This window comes from Mus caroli, unplaced genomic scaffold (assembly GCF_978045245.1).
Source record: "Mus caroli unplaced genomic scaffold, Mus_caroli_1 scaffold_18, whole genome shotgun sequence".
Lineage (NCBI taxonomy): Eukaryota > Metazoa > Chordata > Mammalia > Rodentia > Muridae > Mus > Mus caroli.
In genome coordinates, this window is record NW_028227273.1 from 20,410,132 (window position 1) to 20,433,360 (window position 23,229).

Consider the following 23,229-nt stretch of genomic DNA (forward strand, 5'->3'; position numbering starts at 1 on the left):
TCAAAGTTAATCCGTACAGAAAGGTGTTTCTGTGAATTCAATATTGTCTTAAGATTTTCCTCCCACTGATTCTATCAAAACTGACCATAAGTTCTTGCCTAGTGCTCAACAAGTCCTAGGTTTGATCCACAGTCCTACATAAAAGTGAGTGGAATTGGGGGGGGTGGGGGGGGGGAGTGGAACCATACAAACCTATAAATTCCCAAGGAAAGACAAGAGGACCAGAAGTTTAAGGTCATTCTTAGCTACACAGTGAGTCTGAGGACAGCCTGGGCTACGTTAAGACCCAATCTGAAAAATAAAAATAAATAAAAAATAAAAACTTTCTTACGGTAAACAGTTGAAAAAAAAATAAGTAAATCCTATGTCTTCTATATAGTATGTATTTTGGATTTGGGGCTGCTTGTTTAAGTTCCTGTGGTAATCTGTGGCTATCTGAAAGGTCACCAAGAAGGTAGAGGGAGGCAGATCTCTGTAAGTTTGATACTAGCCTGGTCTACATTGTGAGTTCTAGGACAACCACAGCCACATAGTAAGCCCTGTCTCAAAAGACAAACAAGGGCTGGTGGGATGGCTCAGTGGGTAAGAGCACCCGACTGCTCTTCCGAAGGTCCAGAGTTCAAATCCCAGAAACCACATGGTGGCTCACAACCATCCGTAACGAGATCTGATTCCCTATTCTGGGGTGTCTGAAGACAGCTACAGTGTACTTACATATAATAAATAAATCTTTAAAAAAAAAAAAAAAAAAAAAAGACAAACAAACAAAACAAGACAAAAAAGAAAGAGGGCTGTCGAGATGGCTCAGCGGGTAAGAGCACTGACTGCTCTTTCAAAGGTTCTGAGTTCAATTCCTAGCACCCACATGGTGGCTCAAAACCACCCATGAGATCTGACACCCTCTTCTCGTATGTCTGAAGCCAGCTACAGTGTACTTATGTATAATAATAAAATAAATCTTTGGTTAACTGGAGTGAGCAGGGGTCCTAAAAATTCAATTTCCAACAACCACATGAAGGCTCCCCAGAACCATCTATACAACTACAGTGCACTCACATTCATAAAATAAATAAATCTTTAAAGGAAAGAGAGGTTGATAAGTATATTGTGTTTTTGCTGTAAGTATTCTACTGAAACTATCCCTCTCCAGTTTCCCATAAACTAGAGAAATGTCTAGGTACACTATAATGCAAATTAGAACAATATGTTGTTGTTGTTGTTTTTTGAGATAAGACTCATTGTGTATCTTAAGCCCAGGCCTCCAACTCTCAATCCTTCTGCTTTCTCTGAGTGCCGGGATCACACATGTGCTGTACCTCGGCAAAGCAACATCTGCACGACTGAGAGTTAAAACTACCAAGTAATACATTCTGCATTTCCACAGTTCACAACGGTATAAAGAGCTTATTATATGAGCACGCATTCAGGCATTTCTTGAATAGTATGAAATAGTTCAGATAACCCTTGCCCTTGCATGCATACTACATAGTGAGCTCCAGGCTAGCTAAAGATTCATAGTAAGCCCTATCTCACACATACACACTACGAATGCACCCATCCATGCACACACTCAAACACACACACAAGGAGTGAGAGAGAGCACCCAAACAATAATGAACAACTAATGCTTAAGATGTTGGGCTCCAGAGTGTGAGCCCTTATAATGCCAATCATTAATGAGTCTAAAAACTACTAAAAGATTAGGATAAATTTTCTGTTAGAATAAGACCATCCTTAAGGAAAACCTGGGAAGAAAAGTAAAAATTTGGATAATCAGTATACAAGATCTTTGAAAAAAGAAGAGGAGGAGGAAGAAGAAGAAGAAGAAGAAAAGAAAATACATGTATGATAGCTCATGTCAGTATCAGCACTCAAAAAAAGAGGAGGAGAAGGAAAAGCAGCACCCAGCAGAAGGATGCTGAGTTTCAAGGCAGACTGGTCTACAAGGGCTTCAGAAAAGCCAGGGCTACATAAAGACCCTGCCAAGTGGGGGTTGAGGGAGGGAGGGAGGGAGGGGAGAAAAGGAGGGAAGAAAAAAGAGATCAAAGAACCTGATTATAGGTATTTTGCTAATAAAATGGGAAAGAACAAGCATTTGACATAAACTAGGTCATCATTTAACATCAGCAAAGTCTATCAAGTGAAACAGACCAAGCACATACTCCTAGTTCAAAAGGACACTGTGGTGCATGCCCGTCCTGTAAGAACCCACACGCTTATAATGAAGAGCAAGCTTCCTAAGTGTCCTTTTCTCTTCTTCAGAGCCACTGTGCAAAGCCCATGAGGATATGAATGATGGGAATGAAGATGAAAACCGAGGCTACAAATGACTGAGGTGCAGGAAATCCCAACAGATAATATTCACTTAGCTTCTCTTGCAATTTTAGTTGTTTTGGAAACTTTGCTAATTAAATAATTTTTCTGAACACAAGAACAAATAAATAACACAAATGTATCCAAAAGATAGCTAAACTATTTTCTAAGGATTACTGAAGTCCAAATTCTACATCTTGTTAAACCTCTTGAAAAATAACTGAATGTAAGCTTCATGTACCAAGTTAGTCAGATAATTAAGAACTAGTTTGAGGGCTGGTGAGATGGCTCAGCGGTTAAGAGCACTGACTGCTCTTCCAAAGGTCCTGAGTTCAAATCTCAGAAACCACATGGTGGCTCACAACCATCCATAATGAAATCTGATGGTGTTTCTGAAGACAGCTGCAGTGTATTTACATATAACAATAAATAAATCTTTTAAAAAAAGAAAGGAAAAAGCCGGGCGTGGTGGCGCATGCCTTTAATCCCAGCACCTGGGAGGCAGAGGCAGGCGGATTTCTGTGTTCGAGGTCAGCCTGGTCTACAAAGTGAGTTCCAGGACAGCCAAGGCTATACAGAGAAATCCTGTCTCGAAAAACCGAAAGAAAGAAAGAAAGAAAGAAAGAAAGAAAGAAAGAAAGAAAGAAAGAAAGAAAGAACTGGTTTGAACTGCTTAAATTTTCCATCACTGAAAGAAATTTTATTTTTACATAGGCTCCAAAATGTCTTCAAATAGGCAACTCTGGGCTCCAATTTGATCAAGATTTGTTACTGGGGCTACAGATATAGCTCAGTTGAGCACGTAGGAAACATCAGCAGCACAAACACGGAGCCTATAACGCGCATGACTCAGGAAGAGATGCAGGAGGGTAAGAAGTTGGGTCAGCCTCAGCTGCACAGCTGTTCAAGAGCAGAACACTGGTTCGCAACTTGTAGGTGGAACCTCTATGGGAGTCAATGACCCTTTCACACAAATTGCCTAAGACCATGGAAAACACTTACATTATGATCCATAACAGCAACAAAATTACAGTTATGAAGTAGCCATGAAAGTAATTCTATGGTTAAAGGTCACTACAACATGAGGAACTGTATCAAAGGGTCACAGCTTTAAGGAGATTAAGAAATACTGATCTAGAGCAAACCAATCAAATCAAAAATAGGCAGGGTATTAGCACATGATATACGTATATGAAAATGTCATAATGAAACACATCAATGTGTTTAATGGATATATGCTAGTGAAAAAAACAATAATATGGCAGACAAGATGCCTCAACAGATAAGAGCACATACCAACAAGCCTGACAGTCTAAAGCCACTCCCTGGAACCCACACAAGCAGGATAGGATCAACTCTTGCAAGTTGTCCTCTGACCTCCAGAAGTACAATGGTGTGAGCGTGTTCTCTCTTTCTCTTCCTCTCCCTCTCCATCCCCCCAACACAGAGAAATAAATGTAAAAGAAGAAATTATGTTAATAATCAAAAGCAGCTTTGCTATGTAGCTAAGTGGTAGAGTACTTGCCTAGAACTAGCAAGAGCCTGATGCAAATCAAAACCTGTATAAGGCGAAAAAATATATGCAATCTAAACTTTAATAAAGCCAGACTAGAGCACAAAGATCTTTTTCTTGTTTGCAAATACTACACCATTCTTTCCTTCTTTTTTCTCTTTCCCTTTTATTTATTTTTTAACAGGGTCTCTCTAAGTAGCCCTTGCTGTCCTAGAGCTAACTATGTAGACCAGGTTGGCCTGGAATTCAACACCAGTCAGAGCTACATAGTTAGACCAAAATACCAAAAGGTTCTCAGAAATTTTAGCTACAAACAAATACCGTGTAGCCCATATTCTTTCCCCTGCAACACAGATCAGGGTTAGGGTTAGGGTTAGGGCTAGGGCTAGGGTTAGGGTAGAACCCACTTTGGAAACTTAAGAAATCAGATTTCTTCATATATATGTATGTGCGTGCGTGCATGTGTGTGTGTGCATACACATATGTGTGTGTACATACACATATATACATATAAAAATCACAACCACTGATTAATATCCACACATTTATATCACAATTATAAACATAAACATGACCAATGTGTACACATACATAACTAGTTATATAACAAACAGCTTTAACTTCATTCCGATATCTAGCCTCACCAATATACTTTAAAAGATATTTATCGGGGCTGGTGAGATGGCTCAGTGGGTAAGAGCACCCGACTGCTCTTCCGAAGGTCAGGAGTTCAAATCCCAGCAACCACAGGTGGCTCACAACCACCCATAATGAGATCTGATGCCCTCTTCTGGTGTGTCTGAAGCCAGCTACAGTGTACTTATTTATAATAAAACTTTGGGCTGAAGCAAGCAGAGACTGAGCAAGCAGGGTTGACAGGAGAGGGCAGAGGTCCTAAATTCAATTCTCACCAACCACATACATGAAGGCTCACAACCATCTGTTCAGCTACAGTGTACTCATATACATAAAATAAACAAATCTTTAAAAAAGAAAAATACTTCCATAGTTAACTATATACTTACAAGGCAAAAGCCAGATGAACTGTGCAAGACAGTACAAAGTAGTGAGTCAGGGTAGTGGTTCACATTTCCAGATAAGTTCACAAGACAGAGAGTGTGAAAAGGCAAGTAAAAATGGCCAGCACTGTTTGTGATAGTGGTTGATGTTTTAGTACTTACTGGAAAGTAGACTATTATAAGCAATAGACAATACAGATAGACAGACCGACCGACAGACAGACAGAGAGCAAGCAAGCGAGGGAGCACGCAGAGCTTAAGTCCTCACAAGTAAAACCACTGTTACCAATATTTTGCAAATGAGGGAACTGGAAACGAAATGTTAAGTGATTTAGTAAAGGTTACAAAGTCACTGAGATGAAACATGCTACTCCCTATTATGCTGAAGTTCATGAATCAAAAATGGCTAGAAAGGCGCCTACATAGTATATTTAAATGTAGTTTTAGTTTTTAGAATCCAGTCATGGTTTGAGTATACAGCTCAATGGTGAAGTGCTTGCAGAGCTTGGGCAAGGCCCAGGTTCATGGGCCTAATGGGATGAGGTGGTAGGGGACATAAAATCAGCAAATAAATACAAAAAAGAGGCAACTGAGCAAATGAAATGTTACGTATCATGAATCATTAAAGAACTGCAAATTAAAACAAAACTGAGAACGGGTGCTGCCTATCTTTTGATTCCAGTACTAGGGAGCCAGAGACAGGCAGACAGGAGCTTGAAGCCAGCCTGATCTATGGGGCAGTGTAGCCAGCCAAGGATACACTGTATGTATCAAAGAAGGAAGGAAGAAGGGAAGGGAAAAGAAAAGCAAGCCTGAGCAAGGTTTAATAGCACTTGAGAGGTGCACACATCAGAAGCTGGAATACTTCCTATACAGCTGAGGCACCACCTTTTCTGACTAACAGGATCTCCAAGCTAAGCTATGTTCTAGGTCTTAAAATCTGAGTAGGGGTAGGGTATGGTAGCTCACATTTAAAATCCCAACACTTGGAAAGCCTGGGCTAGAGTAATACTCTAACACAAAACAAAACCAGACAAATCTTAAGTTAAGATTGAGATTAGGCAGGGCTGGAGAGATGGCTCAGCAGCAGTTAAAAGCACTGGTTGCTCTTCCAGAAGTCCTGGGTTCATTTCTCAGCCACCATGTGGTGGCTCACAGCCATCTATAATAGGATCCAATGCCCTCCTCTAGTGTGTCTAAAGTCAGCTTCAGTATACTCATATAAATAAAAAATAAATAAATCTTAAAAAAAAAAACTTTAAAAAAAAATTTAGTTAACTAGAGGAATAATCTAAGAAAGCAAAGAAGAGAAAATTAAGGCGGGTGTGGTGGCACATGCCTTTGATCTCAGCACTTGGGAGGCAGAGGTGGGAAGTCATGGTCACCCTGGTCTACAGAATGAGTTCCAGAATAGCCAGGCCTACACACAGAGAAATCCTGTCTTGAAAAACTGAAAGGAAAAAAAAAAAAAGGAAAAGGAAAAGGGAAAGGGAAAAGAAGAAAAATAAGTCCACTTCACAAAATGAACTAGACATGGCAAAAGACTGGAGAAGAACTGGGGACAGGAGGGGGACTGGTTAACTGAACTCCAATGGATCATCCGCCAAACTCTCCAAAACCTTAACGTTTTAATACGTGAGTATTTTGCCCCCATGAATGGAAGTGCAGCACATGTGTATACAGCCCACAGAGGACTGAAGAGAGTATCAGAGCCCCTGCAACAACTAGATTTAGAGATAGTTATTAAACCACCATGCTGGGAACCATACCTGGGTCCTCTAAGAAGCACCCACCATTTAGCTTCTGGCCCATCTCTCCAGTCCCCAGAAGACTTTTTAAGATGGTCTCTCTATGTATCACTGGCTGGTCTATAACTCACTATGTAGACCAGGTTGACTTTACCTTCCTGAATGCTGGGTTAAAGTCACCATACTTAGTTTCCACAATACTAACCTTTATTTTTTTTTGAGGGGGGGGTGTATTTTTTCTTTTTTTAAGACAGGATTTCTCTATGAAGTCTTAGATGTCCTCAAACTCACTCTGTTTTGTTTTGGGGTGGTTTTTTTTTTTTGGTTTTTTTTTTTTTGGTTTTTTTTTTTTTTTTTTTTTTGGTTTTTTGAGACAGGGTTTCTCTGTATAGCCCTGGCTGTCCTGGAACTCACTCTGTAGACCAGGCTGGCCTTGAACTCAGAAATCCACCTGCCTCTTCCTCCCGAGTGCTGGGAGTAAAGGGATTGAAGGCATGCGCCACCACGCCCGGACTCAAACTCACTCTGTAGAGAGGGAAAATATTAATTCTTACATACTCTTTTTTTTTTTTGGTTTTTTTCCAGACAGGGTTTCTCTGTGTAGCTCTGGCTGTCCTGGAACTCACTCTGTAGACCAGGCTGGCCTCGAACTCAGAAATCCGCCTGCCTCTGCCTCCCTGGGATTAAAGGCGTGGGCCACCACGCCCGGCTCTTACATACTCTTAATAGGGAACAAAAATACTTGTCTAACCTTTATATCCTGACAACTCTTTTATTTTGGTTTTTTGTTGTTTGTTTCTTCAAGGCAGGGTTTCTCTGTGTATCTCTGGCTGTCCTGGAACTCACTCTGTAGACCAAGCTGGCCTCGAACTCAGAAATCCAACTGGAATTAAAGGCGTGCGCCGCCACCACTGCCTGGCTTCCTGACAACTCTTAATCTGGTAAAAGTATATTTATACAGACTTTATATCAGATACAGGTAATTTGAAAACATAGATCCGGAGACAGTTTAAAAATTATCACCACACTCAGGAGGTGGAAGCAGAGGTGGATGGATCTCCTAGTTCAAGGCCTCCCTGGTCTACAGAGTGAGTACCAGGACAGCCAAGGCTACACAGAGAAACCTTGTCTGGGGGTGGGAAGATTATCAAACTCAAAAACTCTATGTAAATCCTACTCCAATTCTTTAACTTCCAGTCTACACTAACAAGCTAACCACAACCTCTACAAACTGAATCTGAACATTAATACCGTAACCTAATAAGAATATTATTACTGTAACCTAATAAAATTCCATATGGTTACCTAATTATCCCCTCAGACAAAGACATCATTCTCTGGTACAGAAAAGAAGGCAGCTCACTTCCCGTGAATTGAAAAAAAGGAGCTTTATTAGAACCATGGTCAAAGTAGTTATTTGCTATTTCTTAGAACTGTTACCTACAAAGTAACTGTTCCAGGTTAACTGTGAAATGCATCATCCCTGTACCCATCATTCACACACAAAAATCCTACAGCCTCTGTTAAGCGTAATTCATAAGAAACTTTAGTTTGCATATGTAAAATGCTTCAGAATTGGTCAACGGTTACTTCCAACTGCTTTCCTACCGTCCTTTTATTTATTGTTAGCCCTAAACTTTCCTGTGTGTGTGTGTGTGTGTGTGTGTGTGTGTGTGTGTGTGTGTGTCAGAGAGAGACAAAAAAAAACAAAAAACAAAAAAAAAAACAAAAAAAAAAACACAAGAGACAGAGAGACACTAGAAAGCTAACTCAGGTCCACTGGAAAAGCAGCATGTGGTGTTATGTTAGACACTAAGCCATCTCTGCAGCTACATAGTTGTAACCACATACTCAATCCTTATGCATGGCCTTATACAAGTACATACCCTTCACTGCTGTCTAATACAACTATTTTTGCATTCATATCATACACCTTCAACCTTCCTCCTTTAACACTAAGGTGAACATTTCCTTCCTGTATACAGCAGGTAAATATAAAACCATTTAAACAAACCTAGACGTACATTATTGTTCTGGAACATGGCCTGCAGACACAAAAACATCCCAATTTCCCAATTAAACTATTTAAAACTCCTGTACTCTTTTTTTTTTTTTTTTTGGTTTTTCAAGACAGGGTTTCTCTGTTTAGCCCTGACTGTCCTGGAACTCACTTTGTAGACCAGGCTGGCCACCTGCCTCTGCCTCCCAAGTGCTGGGATTAAAGGCATGCGCCACCACATCCAGCAACTCCTGCACTCTTGTTAATAAAACTTTTTGTAGAAACGCTAACACTCAGGCTGGACAAAGGACTCATCCTTGAAGAGTTTGCTGCTTTCCCAAAGAACCGGAGCTCCAGTCCAAACACTCACAAGCTCCAGGGGACCCATACACTCTTTCTACTTCTATGGGCGCCTGCACACTCATGTCAAACACTCACACACTCATATACATAAATACAAATAAAATAAAGGAAAATAAATCCAAGCCTGGAGTACTGGCTCACTCTCTTAAGCCTAACACTCTGGGGACAGATGCAGGTGGGAGCTCCCGTTTGAGGCCAGCCATCAAACATAATTTCCTGTCTTAAAACAAAAACAAAAACCAACCAATGAAAGAAAAAGACACCACACGTCCTAAATTAAAAATCATGAAAATATTGGGTAATTGGGTAAAAGTATAACACGTATGAAAGTGACAAGACCACATTTAACGTAGCAGCACTCAGGGAAAAGGAAGAACAGAGTCAGTGAAATATAAAATATAACTCAGGAGCCAGGGGTTTACCCTCTGTATTTGCAATGTTTTATTTCTTATGCCAAGTAGGGGAATACAGGACCATTATTTTTAAGTCCCTTCCATTAAAGAGTCACCTGTTCATGAACATCTCCCTCTCAGACCCAGCTGACAACCTGTTATGTCCAGTTGCAGTAAGCAAGCATTGCTACATCTGGGCCATCGGTATTGTCATTTACCTAAGCCCACCACCACCGAAAACTTTCTCTTAAGCATCTCTTAAATATATTACAGGTCTACATGCTGTAACTATACATAACCAGTTCTTTCACAAGTCAACAAAAATTAACATCTCTAATTTCATCTTTGTATTCCTATACTGCCATTTAATCTTATGACATTACTCACACAGTAAACTTATTCGTGTATGTCTGTGTAAAATAACACAAGGTGAACTGGTAGACCACATAATTACTTCCATTTGGCTAAGTGCGCTTCGATACAATTTATCTCTGTGCATGAGTTTAAAACCCACTAATACATGAACTTCTAAATTTAACCTCTAACGCCAAAATTCAGACACCATTCATCCACAAATGAAATGTCATCTCAGCAAATAACTTAGCGAGGGCCATCCCAAAACACTCCAGTCTGTCCACGGAACGAGCTTTGACCTGGTACATCCTGAAAGTCCAATTCGTGAACCAACGTCTCCACCACCCAAGTGCTCTCCTTCCAAGGTGGAGGAGATCTAGACATACTTACAACTACCAATTTCTAGCTCTCTATGCTAAAACAAGTTGAAAGGGCTTGAAGTTCCACCTAATTACAAGGGGCCCAGGCTTCTTGACACTGGAAGGGGGGAGCACTCAGGTAGAGGACCGAGACTAACCTTTTTTTATTTTTTTTTTGCACTCTGCGAGTCCCATAGTCCAGCAAGCACAGTTCAGGAAGCTGGCCTTCCCCCTCCTACTGACCTCCCCATCCCAGTGCCCACTCCAGCCCACTCCCCGTGAGAAAGCGCAACCCTCGGAGGTCCTCGCACCTACAGGGACCAGACGACAACCGGCGGGCCGCTACTCGCCGGGAAGAGAGGGCAAGACAGCCTGCTTGGACGCTTCCCGCCCCTTGCCTCCGGCCATCCATCTCTCCCGCCACCGCCAAGACTGCCAGCCCTTCCCTCTGGTCCAGCCCGGAGCTGGCCCAAAATCTCGTCCAAGAGTCCAGCGAGGGCCCGGCCCTCACCGGCACCGACCTCCAAGGCCTCCACATCTCTCCCACAGAACCAGGTCGGTTCAGATTCAAAAGGCCCGAAAAGCAACTCGCAGCGCACCCCGCCAAACCGAGCTCCCGTCCCCAAAAGCTGCTGCTTTCCGAGTCCGAAGGTCCTCGGCCGTAGCTTCCGGGCCTCTCCGACCCTCCCGCTCCACGCTGTCCCTCCGAGGCCGATCCCGATCCCGGAGGCTGGGAGGCTTCCTCCACCAGCATCCCCACAACCGGTCTCCGCCCGCGGCCGGCCCAGCCCAGCCCCCGCCCGGCGTGCCGCGCTCACCGCTGAGCGCCGAGGCCTGAAGGGTGGCCCCGGACGTGCCGTCGATGACTTTGATGGTCCCGCGGCTGGTGACGGCCAGGATGGCGTTAAGCGCCGGGTGGTAGGAGAGGCTGTGCAGCCCGTCGGCGTCGCAGCGCATGCAGCCATCCCGCAGCACCAGCCACTCGGAGACCCCGGCCGCCCCCGCCCCTGCCGCCGCCGCCGCGGAGGAGCAGCTCGGGCCCGAGGCCTCCGCAGCCGCAGCCGCCATCTTCCGGCCTGCGCTCAGCACAATCACACTGGGAAGCCGCTCAGTGACAGTCCCGGGAGGTGCAGCACCACAGCCAGTCACCATCCGGGGCCAGGGGGCAAAGCGGAGCGCGTTAGCCGGAAGTGAAGTCAAGCGCCTGCACGCACGGGGAACGTCGCCCGCCAGGCCGGCCAGGCCAAGCGAGCTCGCAGGCTGGCGGGGGAGGGGAGAGAGGGCTGCACCAAAGGAGGGGCCGGAGCCGAGGGGGTGGAGCATGCGCGGGAGTGCCGACCCAGCCAGAGCGGAGGGAAGCTAATGGGGAACTTCCGAAGGCACAGAAAAGGCGGGGCAGGGGCGGGACCTGCCCTAGTGAGCATGCGCAGAAGAGCTTCCAGGGCCCGATAGGCGGGCCTCAGAAGAAGTGGGCGGGGCTGAACATTTTTTTCGAGCGCGGAGCATGCGCGGTATGACTCGGCGCGTGCCACGCGCTGCTGCTCCAGCCAGCCCTGCGTCCTCAACGTCCCAGTTTCTTCCTTCGAGCCCCGGGAGTGGCAGCGGCGGGAGTTCCGCCCTGCGCGTGGCAGGGAGGGTGGTGCTGGGCCCTGTGCATTTCCGCTAGGCAAACCCGAGCCCGCGCGACTCGTCTGGTACGCCCAGAGGCCCCTTCGTGGCCAGGGCAATCCCAGCGGTTCCCAGCGCGGGGCAGAGGAGGAGGGCGTTGCGGGGTGGAGTTGGGGTGGAGGCGAGACCCGGAAGTAGGCCTCTATCAGTGCAGACTCCGACCAGCCTCTTCTTTGGAACTGAACCTGATTTTTTTTTTTTTTTTTACCACGCCTGTCCTAGTTTCAGATCTTTTACACTTGATCTTAGAAGGCTGAGAAGTGATAGTTCCAAATCTTTTAATAAACAGACATGCTCATTAATGAGGTGCTGGAGACATTACAGGTCAGCCTAGTGTAGCTCATTGCAAAGGATTTACATGATTTTTGGTGGGGTGTTGTGGATAGCCCTGGGGCTAATTATATTTGATGTCAATTCTGTTCTCCTGTGAGGAGTTGTGAACAAGGAATGAGTCAGCACTTAGGTGATTTCTTGTAAACCTTCTTCCCACCTTAATTTGTAAAATAAAGGAAAGCTGATGTCATTGGGCAGAGAGAAGGAAGGTGGAGTGGAAAGAAAGGAAGGAAGTTTGAGACAGAGAAGGCTGAGGAGGAGGAGGAAGAAAAGCAGATCAGAAGCACATGGCCTGGAGAAAACGCAAGTTCTAAGTGGTCTCGTAGATGTGGAAGATGATAGTGTTGTGGTAGTAGATCTGCCCAATCTGGGCGCACAGCATGTATTCATACTAGTTGTGTCGTGTTTTCATTGCCGGAGCATAACTGGGTTGGAGAGATTTGCTGCAACAGTAGGGTATCCTTCGTTAGATTTGAAAGAACAGCTTTCTTAAATTTTAGGTTGAAACAGTTACTTGTCCGTCAGTCACTTGTAGTTAACAGTGTAGCGGTGCCTGGGTGTGGTCTCGCATACCTAGAATCCCAGTCTGAAAAAGTAATGCTAAGAATTCCGGGCAAGCCTGCGCTATTTAACAAGATCCTTTCCAAAAAAAAAAAAACTTGAGGCGATAAAAAATTGTTTGGTGCCGGGCGGAGGTGGCCCACGCCTTTTATCCCAGCACTTGGGAGGCTATTACTACCAGAAGCTAGAGGTTGAATTCAGCAGTTTGGTTTGGAACCCCATGCTGCTTACACAAGCTTCCCTCTCAAAATACTTCTTTATTTAAAGGACCGAAGTTGTTCAGGCTAGGACTGCCCTATACCACTCAAGAAATGAGTATCCTTTGGGTTTTTTTTTGATTTTTTGTTTGTTTTTGTTTTGTTTTGGTTTTTCGAGACAGGGTTTCTCTGTGTAGCCCTGGCTATCCTGGAACTCACTTTGTAGACCAGGCTGGCCTCGAACTCAGAAATCCGCCTGCCTGCCGCTGCCTCCCAAGTGCGCCACAACGCCCCGGCATGAGTATCCTTCTTTAAACCACCAGCAATTATGTAGAAACTTTAAAGGCTACTATTTGAAACTGTTTTTAAAATCACTTTTGCATTGCATACACTAGCAAGCGTTTGCTGAAAGGACGCTGATATAGCTGTCTCTTGTGAGACTAGGCCAGGGCCTAGCAAACACATAAGTGGATGCTCACAGTCAGCTATTGGATGGATCACAGGGCCCCCAATGGAGGAGCTAGAGAAAGTATCCAAGGAGCTAAAGAGATCTGCAACCCTGTAGGTGCAACAACATTATGAACTAACCAGTACCCCGGAGCTCTTGACTCTAGCTGCATATGTATCAAAAGATGGCCTAGTCGGCCATCACTGGAAAGAGAGGCCCATTGGACACGCAAACTTTATATGCCTCAGTACAGGGGAATGCCAGGGCCAAAAAGTGGGAATGGGTGGCTAGGGGAGTGGAAGGGAGGGTATGGGGGACTTTTGGGATAGCATTGGAAATGTAATTGAGGAAAATACATAATAAAAAAAAATATTTAAAAAAAAAAAAAGATGAAGCCACGGGGAAAAAAAAAATCACTTTTGACCAAACTATCCTTTTTTTTTTTTTTTTTTTTTTTTTTTTTTTTTTTTGGTTTTTCGAGACAGGGTTTCTCTGTGTAGCCCTGGCTGTCCTGGAACTCACTTTGTAGACCAGGCTGGCCTCGAACTCAGAAATCCGCCTGCCTCTGCCTCCCGAGTGCTGGGATTAAAGGCGTGCGCCACCACGCCCGGCTTCAAACTATCCTTTTATCAGACCTCTTCTGGTTAGCATGCCAATACAAATCAAGTCACTGTCTTGTTGGTAAGGAAATCCAGAAACTAGAATGCTACATTTAAACTAAGTGTACTTTAGTGTACACTACTAAGTAGAATTAAGCAACAGTTGTCTGTTAGTCTGTGTAACATTTTGTTTGCTTGCTTGCTTGTTATCCAGACAGGGTCTCACTATGCAACCCTGGCTGTCCTGGAACTCACTCTGTAGACGCTGCTGGCCTCGAACTCAGAAATCCACCTGCCTCTGCCTCCCGAGTGCTGGGATTAAAGGCGTCGCCACCACGCCCAGCAAGCAAAGACTCTTGAAAGACATTTCAAATCTCATCCTTTAGGGTAACTTGTTTCTTTTTGTTTAAGGACTGAGATCCCAAAGGCTACAGGTTCGAGACACAACTTTAGGTTTGGAAGTAATAATAAAACTGGAGTTGAGCCCCCAATGGAGAAGCTAGAGAAAGCACCCAAGGAGCTGAAGGAGTCTGCAACCCTATGGGTGGAGCAACAATATGAACTAACCAGTACCCCCAAAGCTCGTGTCTCTAGCTGCATATGTAGCAGAAGATGGCCTAGTCGGCCATCACTGGGAAGAGAGGCCCCTGAGTATTGCAAACTTTATATGCCCCAGTACAGGGGAATGCCAGGGCCAAGAAGCGGGAGTGGGTAGGTAGGGGAGCGGGGGGGGGGGGGGGGGGGCAGGGTATAGGGAACTTTCAGGATAGCATTTGAAATTTGAAATGTATATAAAGAAAGTATCTAATAAAAAAATGAAAAAACAGCGCCGGGCGTGGTGGCGCACGCCTTTAATCCCAGCACTCGGGAGGCAGAGGCAGGTGGATTTCTGAGTTCGAGGCCAGCCTGGTCTACAAAGTGAGTTCCAGGACAGCCAGGGCTATACAGAGAAACCCTGTCTCGAAAAACAAAAAAAAAAAAAAAAAAAAAATGAAAAAACAAAACAAAACTGGAATTGAAGCCAGGCACTGGTGACACATACCTTTATTCCCAGCACTCAGGAGGCACAGGCATATGGATCTCTGAGTTGGAGGCCAGCCTGGTCTACAGCATGAGCTCCAGAAACCCTGTCCCTCCCCCCCAAAAAAAAAAATGGAATTAAGAGGCTGGGGACATGGTTCAGCAGTTGAAAGCACTGCTAGTTAGACTTCGAGAGGACCAGGGTTCAATATCCACCACACACATGGTGGTACACAAACATAATTTCATTCAGAAAGAAATCCCGCTCTGGACTCCCCTGGCACCAGACACTCATGTGGTGAACAAACGTACATTCAGGCAGAACACCCATACACATTAAAGAAAAAAAATCTTAGATCAGCCTAAGCTACACAATAAACTGAGTTCTAGTCCATCCTGTGCTAGAAAATGAGATGTTCTTTCTCAAAAAAATTTTTTTAAAGTGGTATAGAAAAAAATAAAAGAAAAATAATATTGGACACAACATCAGCTGTGGCACTGGTGTGTTTCTGCATATGGTGTTGAGAGCAAATACTCTCACAGAAAACAATACTGATATTCATGGCTAGACTTTCCCTGTGACAGCCTGTGGAGGGCTTTAGCCAAACCATTTTGAACACAGGATAGCCCAAAGGAAGTGGACAATCCCCACTGGCAGTCATTCTGGGAAGGAATTTCCTGGAATTAAAGACAAAGACAAAAACAAGCAAACAAATGAGCACTCAAAAATAGGCCTGCCTGATGCAAAAAGAGCATTTGACAAAATCCAACACCCATTCCTGGAATAAAATAACTAAAAATAGAAGACATTTCCCTCTACTTGATAAGATTATACAGCTGGGCGTGGTGGCATACACCTATAATCCCAGCACTTGGGAGGCAGAGGCAGGCAGATTTCTGAGTTCAAGGCCAGCCTGGTCTACAGAGTGAGTTCCAGGACAGCCAGGGCTACACAGAGAAACCCTGCCTCGAAAAAACAAAACAAAACAAAAAAATCCTAATGCTTTGATAGCATGACTGAGGAAACAATGAGGCTGACAAATGTCTTTGTCCCCACAGCCCTTCACATCAAAGCCCCTAAAAGAAAAAAATCGATTTGACATCCCTCAATGTGCAAACACGCACACACACACACACACACACACACGCACACACAAACTCTTTCCTGTTTTCAGTATTTCCAAGGAAATACTGAATTCTTTTCCTCAAAGGTTATGGAGAAGGAAAGAACAGCTACTCTCTCAATTTTCAAACATAGTACCTTTTTTTAAATTTATTTTATGTATATGAGTACATCTTTGCTGTCTTCAGACACACAAGAAGAGGGCATTGAATCCCATTACAGATGGTTGTGAGCCGCCATGTGGTTGCTGGGAACTGAACTCAGGTCCTCTAGAAGAGCAGTCAGTGCTCTTAACTGCTGAGCCATCTCTCCAGCCCCTCAAACATAGTACTTAAAGTTCTAGAATTTACTGGGGGCGGGGGGGGGGGGGGAATCATTGCAAATGTGCATGAGAAGGAAATGAGAAGCAGAGAGGGGCAGTTTTTCACTCTTCCTCTTTGTACTTGTGCAGCCCTACTGAGAACCAGGCAGAGAGGGAACCCAGAAAGTCCAGACGGGTTGCTGATTAACACACCGTGAGTGAAGAAAGACACACTAGCCCAGTGGTTCTCAGCCTTCCTGGTGCTCCTCATGTTGCGGTAAACCTCAACCATAAAATTACTTCGTTGCTACTTCATAACTGTAATTTTGCTGCTGTTATGAATCACAATGCAAATACCCATGTTTTCCAACTATGTTAGGCAATGCCTGGGAGAGAGTCATTTGACCCAGCAGGAGTCATGACCCACAAGCTGAGAACCACTGCACTAGGGACAGAAGACATAGCTTGCTGGTTAAGAGCATTCTACTCCACTACTTCCACTGGACCAGAATTTGATACTTAGCACCTATGCCATATGACAAATAACTGTCTATAACTCCAGCTCCAGAGGATCCAATGCTCCTTTCTGACCTTAGGCACCTTCACACATACACACACACACACACACACACACTAAAAAGCTTAAAAGTGAAGCTAGAAAGATGATCAGTGGTTAAGAGCACTGGCTCCCATTATAGAAGTTGCAGGTTTGATTCCCAGCATCCATGTGGTGTCCACAGACATCTGTTAACTCCAGTTCCAGGGAATCTGATGCCCTCTTCTGGCACCTTCAGGAACTACACACATGAGGTAAACAGAGAAAATATGTAGGCAAACACCCATACACATAAAAAATGATTTTTCTTAATTTAAAAGAGGCACCTGGTTATGAACTTTACACCATACACATAGCTAAAGATAAAAAGAGTTTTTTTATCTGAAAGAGGCTCACTAATAATGAACTTTACAGAGTAAAGCCTCCACTCCTTCTGATGCACACACACCCACAAAGAAGCCCTGTAGATGCACAAGGCACATGGGCAAGACCCGAGGTTTAATCCCTAGCACAGCAGAGAGATGCAGACTATGATGTTGAAAACTAGTAAGAGGGACTCTGGAATGTAAACTAGAATCTGGGCAGATTGAAAATTACCACAGTAAAACTAACTAACAGAACACAAATATATAAACTATTGAGCCATGCCCATGCATAAACACTATATTTAAAAATGGTTCATGAGGGCTAGAGAGATGACTCAGAGGTTAAGAGCACTAACTGCTCTTCCAAAGGTCCTGAGTTCAAATCCCAGCAATCACATAGTGGCTCACAACCATCTATAATGAGATCTGGTGCCCTCTTCTGGCCTGCAGCCATATATGCAGGCAGAATGCTATATATATAATTAATAAATAAATCTTAAAATAAAGTTTAAAAAGATGGTTGGTGATAATAAAAACATCTCTAGGGCTGGCAAGATGGTTCAGTAAGAGTGTTTGCCACCAAGCCTAAAGACATGAGTTCAGTTCCATAACTTTTATTGTTAGGAGAGAACCAACTCCTACAAGTTCTCTCTCTCTCTCTCTCTCTCTCTCTCTCTCTCTCTCTCTCTCTCTCTCTTACTCTCTCCCCCTCTTGCTCACTCTCACTCTCTCTCTCTCTCTCTCTCTCTCTCACTCACTCTAATGCACACACACACACATACACACACACACACCAGCACTTGGGAAGTAGAGGCAGGCAGTCTAGTTTAAATAATAAGTTCCAGGTCAAGAAACTACCAAATAAATATAGACTATCGCCATTTGCCTTTGTTGTCTCCTATAACATAAAGGTAAGGTCCAATTTTTTTAAGACTTCGAAGGGAAAAGGTAAGTGTGGGATGCTAACCAAAACTGATCTGTCTGGGGAGCCTTGTGGAAAAGAGGGAAGCAACAGTACAAGAGCTAGAGGACTAAGATTTCTGCTAGCTAGTGTCTTCCCAGGCACCACAGATGCTGCACCTGGGAAATTCCAACAATATGCTTGCTTAGACAAGACCAAGGAGAAACATTTTTTTTCCTAACAAAGATGGTCCAGCAACTGTTCATATTTCCTGAACCTTCTCCCCATTGTACAGATTAGCCAACAGAATCAGACATGAAGTCATTCAGTTCCCACCAGTGGTCTGAGATGCAGACAACACTTACATCAGGGATAAAAGGCAGAAGCCGGCTCAGTCCCTCAGCACTTACTAACCTATCCCAGTTTGGGTTTTGGTACACCTGTTGTTACTGTTGCTGCTGCTGCTGCTGCTGTTGTTGTTTGTAACAAGAGTCGCCTTTGAAGCTACCTTCCTTCTGTTTGTGTCCCTGATTGCCACAATGAATTCTCTATTTCTAACCACCAGTGTACATAGTCTAAGGCCTTACCACCTTGAATAACATCAGTAGACATGCCATGCCAATTCAGATTGGGGGAGTTCCACAAGGCCCCATTTGTAGATGAAGTGCTACAGGCAATCAAAGGTTGCTGAAAGAGGGGGAATTGGGCTTCTTCAGGGACAAGACCCTTGATAAATAAATTATCGCATCCCAAATATACAGCCATAAACTCACTTACGTAAGAATAACACTAAATGGGCTCTGTAGGTGTGTGTGTGTGTGTGTGTGTGTAAAACATATCATTAGATAGATAGATAGATAGATAGATAGATAGATAGATAGATAGATAGATAGATAGAGATAATGATATGTGTTACAATAACAATTATATAAGAAGAAGAGGTCATGAACTTGACAGGAAATGGAGAGAGGTGGAAAATTTGTTTTGGTGATGTGGTGGAGTTGTTTTGAGACAGGGTTTCTCTGTATAGAATTGTCTATCCTGGAACTCATTCTGTAGACTAAGTTGGCCTCTGACTCAGAGATCCATCTGCCGATTTCTGCTTCACCAATGCTGGAATTAAAGGAATACCCTTCAGAAAAGATTTCTTTTTTTTTTTTTTTTGGTTTTTCGAGACAGGGTTTCTCTCTATAGCCCTGGCTGTCCTGGAACTCACTTTGTAGACCAGGCTGGCCTCGAACTCAGAAATCCGCCTGCCTCTGCCTCCCAAGTGCTGGGATTAAAGGTGTGCGCCACCACGCCCGGCCTCAGAAAAGATTTAAATGCAGTAAGTATGTATGAAATTCTCCAAAAAAAAGCACAAAAAAATTTAAATTAAAATAATAATAATGCAACCGGGCAGTGGTGGTGCACGCCTTTAATCCCAGCACTTGGGAGGCAGAGACAGGTGGATTTCTGAGTTTAAGGCCAGCCTGGTCTACAGAGTGAGTTCCAAAACAGCCGGGACGGCACAGAGAAACCCTGTCTCAGAAAACCAATAAATAATGCAAACTGATTGACGATGACCCCTGTACTCACTACACTCAGGAAGGTGAGACAGAAAGATTGCAATGAGTTTAAGGCTAGATAATTGTTAGCCGAGACCATGTTGTTTTGTAAAGCTCTTGTCTTTCCAGATTCAGATCCTGTACACATGTCCCAGGCTACCAGACTCCCTCCCTTCCCCTGCCAACCAGAAACCAGCCTGACTACAATTACTTACTATGGAATGCCCATCAGTCAAATGGTATAGAGCCAGCTCCCTCCTCTGAAATGTATAAGAAAGGACCTTACTGTGCCACATGGGCCTACACTCCCTTCAGGGCCCCCACAGTTGTCTTTCAGTCAATCGAAAGTGTCAACTCGATTAATAAATCTTTGACCTAAAGAGCCATTGGTCTCAGTGTTCCCCTTCATTTATTTTGAGATCCCCCTGCCTCTGCTTTCCTGCTTTGCAGGATCAAAGGACTGCACCACCATGCCAGGCCCTTTAGTGTTCTCCTTAAACTCAAACCTAAACCTTTCAATAATGAAATACAGGACATATTTAGCTACAGCATGAGACCTTGTCTAAAAAAACCAACAAAACAGTTCTTTTCAGCCCTAATTATTCCCTCCCACTACATATTCATCTTTCAACCTCTGGTTGATGTTGTGGTTGTTAACTCACAAAGCCCCGCTTCCTTGTGAGAAGCTATAGGTAGTTAGAGAAGACACAGTTTCCTCGGTGGTGCAGCCACTGGTCCGTTGTAGGTGATTTTCTCATTAACTCTATTTAAACTTGTAACCAGGTTATCTGGTAGGGAGAAAGTAGATACAAAAAAACCAAACCAAACCAAACCGACATATGTTCCCATTCTTGGCTATCAGACAATTCAAAGAAGGGACCTCTTGAGGCTGGAGAGCTGGCTCATCGGTTAAGAGCACTGACTGCTCTTCCAAAGGTCCTGAGTTCAAATCCCAGCAATCACATGATGGCTCATAACCATCCATAATGAGAGTGATGCCCTCTTCTAGGGTGTCTGAAGACAGCTACAGTGTACTTTCATACAATAAATAAATAGATCTTAAAAAAAAAAAAAAGTTCTAAGAGCAGCCAGAGGAGTAACTTGTCTCAGCAGAAACCACTTAGCAGGACAGACTTAGAGCTAAAACCATGGTGGGCAATGGAACCTTGACCAGACTACTTGGTTGCCTTCTATTTAAAACCCACCCTTGAGGCTGGAGACATGACTCAGTAGTGAAGAGCCCTTGATCCTCAATCCTACCTCCAGAGAATCTATCCCACCTGCACACACAAGCACACACACATATAAAATTTAAACACTAACCTTATGTCAAGACCCCAAAGTGAACTTGTGGGGTCACTGGATCCCTTTGTCTCTCTTCCCAATGTGGCCATACTGATTAACTCTGTAATATTAATATAACATGACAATATAATATAACATAATATAATATAGTATATTATAATATAATATAACTGTATTGTTGAGAATGAGTGACCAGTATGACTTGCTGGAGACCCTGAGTCCAACATCAAACCCACTAGTCACTCACAGAAAACATGCACACACACATGCACACACACATGCACACACACATGCACACATATGCACAGAAAACATAAGGAGGCTCAGTTAGCAAAAGGAGGGCAATGGCATATTGTAAGGGGTGAGGAGATGGGACTAGGGATAAATGCAATCTGAATACTTCATAGACATGCATGAAACTGTCATACTGAAATCCATTATGAACAATTAATATATTCTATCAAATAACTTTCTGAAAACATATGTGAGAAATGTGTGGGTATTTTCTATTAACGTTGGCTAACCAATCAAGGGCCAATATTCCACAAATTCCCCCAACCTTGTAAAACTTTTTTTGAATATCTTTTAATCGCACAAACTGGTAAAAGTTCAATTTCCCAGTACTTGGGAGGCAAAGACAGGAGGATCTCTGTGAGTTCGAGGCCAGCCTGGTCTCTAACAGAGTGTGTTCTGGGACAGCCAGCCAGGGCTGCATAGAGAGACCCTGTCTAAAAAAACAAAAACAAAACATACAAACTAAAACAATACCCTGGGGGCTGTAGAGATGGTTCAGGGCTTAAGAACACTAACTGCTCTTCCGAAGGTCCTGAGTCAAATCCCAGCAACCACATGGTGGCTCACAACCATCTGTAACAAGATCTGATGCCCTCTTCTGGGGTGTCTGAAGACAGCTACAGTGTACTTACACATAATAAATAAGTAAATCTTTTTTTTTAAGTACCTAAAAAAGAAAAAACCAACAATACCCTTTCTGTTTAGGACCTAGAGAGGTAGCCCAGTGGTCAAGAGCACTGCTCTTCCAGAGGACCCAGATTGCATTCCCAGCACCCATGTGGCGCTCACAGCTGTCTGTACCTCCAGTTCTAAGGAAGCTGACAATCTCTTCTGGCCTCTGTGGGAACTGCACACATGTGGCACACAGGCACACCTGTAGGCAATGCACCCATGTACATAAAATACATATAAACATATGAAACATGTTTTTAAAGCTTGTTTATGCGGAGGCTCTGTGGAGGTTCCTGGAACTTGATGACAAAGAACAGCAGACCCCTCTTCACTGTCTTCATCTTCTATGAATACACATCGTGTCCATTTTCGAGGCTGGGCTCCCACCGATGGGATGAAGCACAGTCTCTGCCTGCATTAGGATAAAAAGGAGTGTCTGCCTTTAATCCTAGCATGAAGGAGGCAGAGACTGGGGAGGTGGGTGGGGCAGTGCAGGGTGGTGAGGCCATCCTAGTCTACATAACAAGTTCTAAGACAGCCAGGACTAAATAAGAGAGACTCATCTCAAAACAAAATAACATCAGAAAAAAAAAACAAACAGGCAGGGCTTGGTGGCGCACGCCTTTAATCCCAGCACTTGGGAGGCAGAGGCAGGCGGATTTCTGAGTTCTACAGAGTGAGTTCCAGGACAGCCAGGGTTATACAGAGAAACCTTGTCTGGAAAAAATTAAAAACAACCAACCAAACAAACAAACCCCTTAACCCTGAGTGTCCCACCCTGGTCTGCATGCTAGCCCACTCTGGGTCATGACTCACCCTCTCCATAAAAATAAATTGCCTTGCAAGATCACCGTCATTTTGTCTGGGGGCTTCTGTGGGACACTAACAATCACTTTTTTTTCTAACACATGAGTTTTACCACATCATCCTAGATGCTTATCTAATCAAAGCGGCGTTTTATGTTCACCTGCACATGAATATTTCATAGCTCCATTCAATATCGTTCACCTGGAAATAACTCACAGGACCTGAACGAATGGAGGAACTTTACAATGGAGTACTGCTCAGCGGTCATAATAGATGAGCTATCAGACTACAGAAGCTGTAGAGGCACCTTAAGCACACACTGCTTCCTGGAGAAGCCACTCTGTGCAGGCGACCTACTATGAGACGTCAACAGCTCTATACAACATCCTGGAAAAGGCAAAACACACATTAAAGAGGATCTGTGCTCCAGGGCGAGGAATGACTGTGGAGTACATAGAGACATACAGACCTT

At 43.9% G+C, this 23,229-nt stretch overlaps 1 protein-coding gene across 12 annotated transcripts in view; it reads right to left on the minus strand.

Annotated features, from left to right (window-relative positions):
• The window catches only part of Birc6 (baculoviral IAP repeat containing 6), a 167,167-nt gene extending 155,879 nt beyond the window's left edge, over positions 1-11,288 (minus strand). For all 12 annotated transcript variants that reach the window (XM_021186110.3, XM_021186109.3, XM_085833029.1 and 9 more), the window contains exon 1: positions 10,879-11,288. In XM_021186110.3, coding sequence (XP_021041769.1) covers positions 10,879-11,212 — 334 coding nt within the window. In that variant the 5' untranslated portion in view covers positions 11,213-11,288. The remainder of the gene's footprint in view (positions 1-10,878) is intronic.
• Positions 11,289-23,229: the final 11,941 nt, after the last annotated feature.